Source organism: Aulonocara stuartgranti, assembly GCF_965226115.1.
Source record: "Aulonocara stuartgranti genome assembly, chromosome: 10".
NCBI classification, from domain to species: Eukaryota; Metazoa; Chordata; class Actinopteri; order Cichliformes; family Cichlidae; genus Aulonocara; species Aulonocara stuartgranti.
The window spans coordinates 15,272,180-15,279,847 of NC_138946.1; the positions used below are offsets into that span (position 1 = coordinate 15,272,180).

The 7,668-nt window shown below is 38.5% G+C and overlaps 1 protein-coding gene across 1 annotated transcript; it reads right to left on the minus strand.

Annotated features, from left to right (window-relative positions):
• Window positions 1–857: 857 nt before the first annotated feature.
• Window positions 858–3,726, minus strand: LOC309715462 (serine protease FAM111A-like; the record flags this gene model as incomplete). The annotated part of the gene is made up of 2 exons (XM_082548615.1): window positions 858–1,307; window positions 2,875–3,726. The coding sequence occupies 2 exons, from the start codon at window positions 3,724–3,726 to the stop codon at window positions 858–860; spliced, it is 1,302 nt and encodes a 433-aa protein (XP_082404741.1).
• Between the last annotated feature and the right edge of the window lie 3,942 nt (window positions 3,727–7,668).

Below are 7,668 nucleotides of genomic sequence, written 5' to 3' on the forward strand. Positions count from 1 at the left end.
CTTGTGGGAGTTTGAATGCCTACGAGGAACCTCTCAGCAACAAAACTCTTTATTCTCCTCAGTGAGTTGGTGAAATAGGAGTGAGGAGTCAATAGGAGTCAATTATCTTGCAGTTCCAGAGGACCTTTTTCATTTTTCTTTTAACATCAGTATCAGTGAATACCCATCAATTCTTGTTCAACACATGCAGGGTCTGGGAGGCCAATCCTACAACCCTAGTTAAAAAATAAAACAATCAAAGCCTACAGTAAATCTGCATCTTTTGATCGGGTCAGTATTCTGTTCATTGTGTGTAGGTCAGATATTTACTGAAAATAAATCTGAGAAATGCTGAAAGTGACCCAGATTCATTCAAAATCTATATTTTGAGTATAAAATGATAATATTGAAAATATTGACAAGGTATCATATTTTGAAACCTTTGATCAACACTCCATATATACTCATCCTAAATTAATTTTAAATGTGAAATAATGCATTTAAATTGAAACACAAAAGTAGAACAGGTAAAAAAATTAAACCTGTTGAAATTTGAGGGTTGTTTGAGGGTTTTAACATTTACTTTGTAAATGTCACAAAACAAAGGAGAAACCTCAACATGATATTTATCACATCTATACAATTTGAGCCCTTTAATAGCTGAGCAGATTCTCTTGGTTTCTTCAAATTTAACTGGACGTTGCACTTTAACAGCACAGAATCAGGATACATTTATTATTATTATTACAATTATTTATAGTACATGATGCAGCAGTTGTTTAGGAAAAATGTGTGTATAAGGCGATAACAATTTCATCTTTTTTTGAACAAGTGTCCTGACCTTATAAAAAGTCACAACTGGTCAAACTGTTCTCACTTTATCTTCTTTCTGCAGTTAACCTTCTGTGAACTCGGTTAATATCCATGGGCTCAATCTCCTCTTTCCCAGGGAAGAATTCAAAGAAAGTCTTTAAACTCTCGTCTACAGCCACTGAATTTTTTACTATATTTTTAAACTTTGTGAGATTTCTGCCCTCGACAATCTTCTTCACACCAACCGAAAAGTCTTGCTGTCGAGTGCATTTGCAGGCGAGGTATTCCTTCAAGAGACCAAACCTTTCCCTCTCAAACCTCTGAATAATGATGCGTTCAATTATATCAGAAAAAGGATGCCCAAACTCTATAACACTTTGGTTTCGACCCCTTGTTTCATTGTATAAATCGCCTCCTGTATGCATTGCAACAGCATTGCCATACTCTTTAAAGACAGGAAAGCTGGAGTTGCCACAATGTAAACAAGACTTATAAGTTAGAAAGTGTTTGCGTTGTTAAACAGTTAGTAATAAGATGAACACAGTCTTGATTACCTCTCCTGCGCCTCTCCACAACTTGACCATGGTTGCCTGTGAAACAGTCAAACAGATTGTCATCCGGATATTCGATAATGCAAATTCCACCACTGTGGCAAACGAATCCACTGTGTGTTAAGAGACCATCAGGCAATGTCTGATCAGCATTGAGCTTTGACAAAGCCCAGTCATTACAACCACCTCCTTGTGGTTTCCCGTTTATTCTCACTTGACAAACAGAGTTACTGAGTTTCATGAGTTTCTTCATTGTTTTCATATCTCTTTATTTTTGCTAGTACAGAAAAGGCCCCAAATCGTCAATAAGCTGGGGTCACGATTCAACTTTGAGCCTTAGTTATCAAACAGTTGTCTCCATGACTGTGAGAAAATTTGCTACAACTGCAAAATAAATAGCACTATGCACACACATGATTTTCTGTATCGTTGTTGGTATGAAGACTGTTCATGCTGTGGTGATCTCTCAGGAAAGGCTTTGTTCAATAAAGCTCAGAACGCAGTTTGGTTTCAATGATAAATGTATTTTTGATTCACAAATTACATGAGTCAAGAAGTCAACACGGTAGTGATGGGATTTCCGTCTCTTTTTAGAGAACCGGCTGTGAAACAAGTGAAACAACACAAAACACTGCAAACCACAACACAATTAAATATAAATTAAAATATGAAAACAAAAAGAAGATGCACATTCTCTGTCACATAGGCCTGCATGAATAAGCTTTCTGAATCCTTTATCATCCGCAACTGAAAATAGTTGTGGATGATTACTATACCTTTCTAATGTGAAGTTGTTGTCCCTGGCTCTCTTTCTCTCTCTTTCCCTCCTGCTCTGTTCCTGTGCTACTGCGAGTGTAACTACCGCCCCTCCCCCCTCTCCCTAGCACAAAGCACACTGCTCGCATGCAGAGTGAAGCGGAAAAAATGTGCGAGAGAGAGGGTGAGAGGAAGATAAAAAAAACCCCATGGCTCCCAATAAGGAGCCGGCTCGCGTCGTTCACTTCAAAGAGTCGGCTCTAAGAGCCGTTTCGTTTGCAACCGACACATCACTAAAACACGGAAAAACTTTTCTTCTCCACCAGCGGTCCCCAAACTCCGGGCCAGGGACCAGTATCCGTCCGTGAGTCGTTTGGTGCTGGGCCATGAGAGTTGAGGCTTGGGTGTGAAATTTATGGTTTTCAGGGATTTTATTGTTAACTCACTTTCCCTGGGTCTTCGTAGTTGTGTGTCTCAATTTGAAAGAAATATTTACATGTTACCATAGCGCCTAGAAAGCATTAAGAGAGAGGACGATGTTACTCTCAATGTTGTCAAAGCATTTTCAGGAGGACGCTGCTAATAAAGTTACACAATTACACAGTGAATTCGTATTTATTATTATATTTACAAAATACCACAGTTTTTGTCTTGGTTGTATTATTCTATTTTGTTGTATTCATCTGTGACACCTTAAAGGCGAGTCTGTGAAAATATTGTCTGAGATTAAACCAGTCTGTGGCGCAAAGAAAGGTTGGGGACCGCTGTTCTACACCATCTGCAATTCAATGTCCTTGATGATGCTAGACAAAAGATAACCGAAATCCATGAGGCTCTGAGGCTGACCCTTAGCATCACGGTAAAGGTATCCTCTTGAATGCATTGCAACAAGATTACCTTCCTCGTTAAACACAGGAGAACCAGAAGAGCCCTGACGAAATTTAGATTTGTATGCCAGTATGTCATTGAGTTCTGGAATTTCTTTTACCACACGATTAACGTAATCATCATTGGAACCTGGATTTTTCCTCCAATTCTCCTCCACAGCCTGTCTGCGGTTCTCAGGACAAACAACTGAACAAACATCTACTTGTTTTACTTCCACATTAGGATGTCCAATAATGAAGATGTTAGAACATTCAGTGTCAAAAACTGACTTAACGTGTGGTAAAAGACCATTGGGCAGTGGCAAACTGTCATTGACCTTTAACAAAGCCCAGTCACGCTTATTATCAAAACCATAGCAAACAACGTCTTCTACAGCTACACAATCACACATAGATTCTTGAATTTCATATGAAAAAGTAACAGTGATGTTATTAGTAAGCTGATCAGTCTTAAAATTATAAGCAGATTTAATAACATGAGCGTTTGTAAGGACAAAATTATCATACAGGAGAAAACCACTTCCACGTGGTTTCCCACCTATTATCACTAGACAAACAGATTTACTGAGAAGCAAGAATGTATTGGTATGTATTTCATATGGCCATATATTATATATAAACAATTTACGATTATGGCCCAAAAAACTGCCCAATGTCTCTGTGTCACATGTGCCACATGAGACACACTTGGCATATGTGACACAGCACTCTTCAGTAGAGTTGCAGCTGCTGGTAGGCATTATAGCACGTCGACTGCACCAATCCCAAAGCTCCTGGGAACAAAAAATAAACAAGAAAAAAAGAATTATATTTAAGTTATTCCTACACTCAAAAAAATGAAATTGGGTGGTTGCTACATGCACAAGATCCAAACTTGTAACTTGAACTAAATAATTCCATGTTTCTATGGTGAACATAATTAAATCATGTAGCATCTGCATGAAATTCAGCAACTTAATTTGTTCTTGTAGAGATGACATGATACAATCTAGTAAGAGTGGCTGGATCCAGGCAACTGACCACTCTTACTAGATTGTATCATGTTCTTTGTTTTGTTTAATTGACACTAACATGTTTCAGATCATCAAAAATGTTAACATTAGAAAAATAATAGTCAAATAAATGCAAAAAGCAGTTTTTAAATTATTAATTTCTTTCAGTTCATTTATCACTCACCAGTAAGATAATCAGCACCTTAAGTCCAGTGGCTTGGATGCCAGTTTTGGGGGCCAATGTACCTGCAGGAGAAAGGTGAACCAATGAATCAATAATTTCCAATTACTAACACAACCAGTGTACCCAGTGTACTGTGTCTGTTAAAATCAAAAGAACATTCAATATGATTATTTTGACCGCACCTAAATCATGAAAACACGTGATTTTGGTGCATCTATATCTAAGGCAGGTCTCAGAATAACTGAGTTTTCTACAAAGCTTATTTTTTCCAGAAAACAAAAACTATATGGAAAATAAACTGCTTAATATTTCACTCTTCCTACCACGATTTGAGGACTCTCCACGACCATTAGGAATACGCAGACTCTCTTCACAAGATGCACCTTCGTTCATTTCAAGGACTACGGACGGCACCACACTCCCTACGCCTTGTCGCGGTGCCTCTTTTCCGGTCTGTGAAATTTATGCACAACTAGTTCAGAAATTAAGATAATGTCGTTAAGGTATAGAAATGATTTATTCATTATTAATATCCTATAATTTGTTATTATAGGAGGAAATCAGCACCTTAAGTCCAGCAGCTATGACGCCAGCTTTGCGTGCCATCATATCTACAGGAAAAAGGTGAACAAATTAAGTGCAACTACACTCAATAGATAAAAAACAAATATACAACAAAAGATCAAGAAAGTAATCATTTATTTCTAATTACCTTCACTGACTGTCAAAATGTTAAAAGAATAAGCAATGCAGAAGCTCCATTTTGTAGCCAAACTATTTGTAAACCAAGACGTCAAGATTGTTGACGTCTTGGTTTACAAAACATTTTGGCATTGTTGATAAATGAGTTGGTCTGTGTTAGGTATTTTAGTACCATGGTAGCATTTACTGGATATTGTTTTATAGTGACATTATACAGGAAAACTCTGTCATTCAATAAGGCCCCTTTGTTTTAGTTATTTTTCTCTTTGACCCAAGAATTGATGTGTGAGAATCACAGGCTGGTACAAGGTTGAAATACCACAGAGATCACTCCCTCAGCTACATTAGTTTCTTAATCTTTTAGACGCCTGTTGAAGGCCAAATGGTTTGTTTCAGATTTCACTAATGAAAGAACTCTTCGTTTTGTGCCTTGAAAATATGTCGCTGAGATAATCACAATTGTAGCTGAACTAATAAACTACACAAAGGATGCTTCTTCACCCAAGGGCAGGAAGACGCTGCCTTATCTTGGTCTGTACTGGTTTAAACTGATAAATCTGCTGTCTCATGAATTTTACCCTCTATATAAACTGTTGTACTTGTGAATAAAGTTGAGTCACTTTGGGAAGACAACCTGAAGCAGTCTCTGTTTTCTTGTTCTCCCAAGCTGCTCCCGAGCTCGTACTAACACGCTGAATGGCATGCTTGAATATTACTTGAGAATATATTTGACTGTGTTACAGACTAAGGGACATTCTCTGCTGATAGGTGAAGGTACATTCTCTGCTGATAGACGTCCACGCCTCGGAGGAAGCCGATCCACGGAGTAGGCCCTGGAAACCGTTTCCTTCAGTCTGTGTACATTTACACATTTATTTGCATTTCTTTTGTCTTTTCTCAGGAACAAAAGTTGCATCTGCTTATGCATACCTGAAAATAACCAATTATTGACCATGGGCCCGACGCCAGGCCCATTTTACAAGCGCTCTTTAAATGACTTTAACTCCGTCATCATTTACGCTAGAGAGAAAATGCAAATGGTTTTGAAAAGAAGAGAAACTGTGCTTTACGAGAATATTTGCTGTATTAATAACTCCCACAAAGATGTGTGTTAGCTCTCCTGCATGCAGTAATTAAAAGCTTGGCCACAGCTGATTGCGTTGGAGACTTTATTAACAGAAAATTCCACCACAGTTGATACCCTTCTTGATAGGTGGATACAAGCACTAACCCCACGGTGTAAAGGTGCTCTGGATGCCTGTTTTTGTCATGTACTTGGATTGCACTTTGTAAGGCCTCTACCCTAAGACCTGTCCAACTTGGGTGTCCCACCTGAAGGCTAAGCTTCTGCTGATCTAGCTCTTAGGGTCACTGAGGCACCCAACCCCCTGACCATGTCAAGGTGGCAGTCTCTCATGAGGAAAAAAGAAAAATGAGTTGCTGTTTGCCTTTCAAAAAACTCTTAACAAATTCATCCATACCCAAGTTATTTGTTATGGACTTCTCATGGGCCAAGATCGCCAAATTTCTCTTTCTTTTTTGTAACATGGTGCGACGACAAGATGTTAGGACCTATCACACATCATTAACTTTCCCTTTGTGAGCTGCTGGAAGCTGGGGTGGAAAGTGAACAAGCTTTACTAAAATCACTGTGATTACATGAGTAAATTGAAACGGCAAAACTTTTGACTGCAGAGTTGAGATGGATGGATGGATTTAACTAATTCAGGAAAATCCATTGCACATGTCAAACTGGTATGGCTGAATGCCTTATTACTCCCATAAACTAGAGGTGTTTGCAAATGTGAAGTTTATATTAACTCAAAGATTCTGTTTTTCTGGCAGCGCAGAGGCAGTGGCAAAGCCAGGAGTTAAACAGAATATGGAACCAGACCACCACAGAACCACACTAATTTCATCTTTTAACACAGATTTACAGGCTATTCAGAGCCAAGCTACCCCAGAGGAGAAGACCTGATGCATTGACTCATGGGAGGACCTTGTGTCAAAAGGAGGGATGGTACAACAAATACAGCTTACACAAAAAAAGGGATTCCAGATTTACTTGAAAAGTTTTTGCATTTTTTCTATGATTTGTGTAACTAACAATGAAAAGCATACATGGTTGCAGTCTGCACAAGTGTGCAGTTTTAGATGTTTCTTAAGCCCTATGTGTTTTGTGTGTGCCTGTGTTTTGTTCAATTTTGTATGTATTTGTAGTAAAACTAATTATTTAAAAATATCCTTTTCATATCATGAAGGATGCAAGCTGTGCGTGTGAAGTGCAGAGAACAACAAAAGTACATCAGTTTTGAGGGCCAGCTGACCTACAGATCATTTTTGGAATGCGGTGAGTAAAAAACGTCAACATTTCCTGCGTGTTTCATAATGTGAATCAGTCAAGCTTTGGGGATGATGTTATAATAGCTGCTATACCAACTGTTTAGGTTTATTTTGCTCAATTTATTTAATTTCACTTTCTTTGCCTTGTTCTGGTGTTTATTTCAAATGTATAATGCAATTTTATTATGTTCACAGTTGCCAAGTTCAACATCCCGAACATATGGCTTCTCTAAGATACTTGATCCAATTGTGAAAGATATGAAAATCCTGGAGGGGATGGAATCAGGGGCGATTCTAGGATCAGAGCTTTGGGGGTGCTGAGCACCCAGAGAGCTGCCCAGCCAGGCAAGATACACTTTACTCGTCACAATGAGACTTCTTCCCTGTCTCTTTCGGTCCCTGCATCCTCCCTGTCCTCATCGTCTGTTGTCTTCTTCTCTGTTATCAGTCATGATAATTTT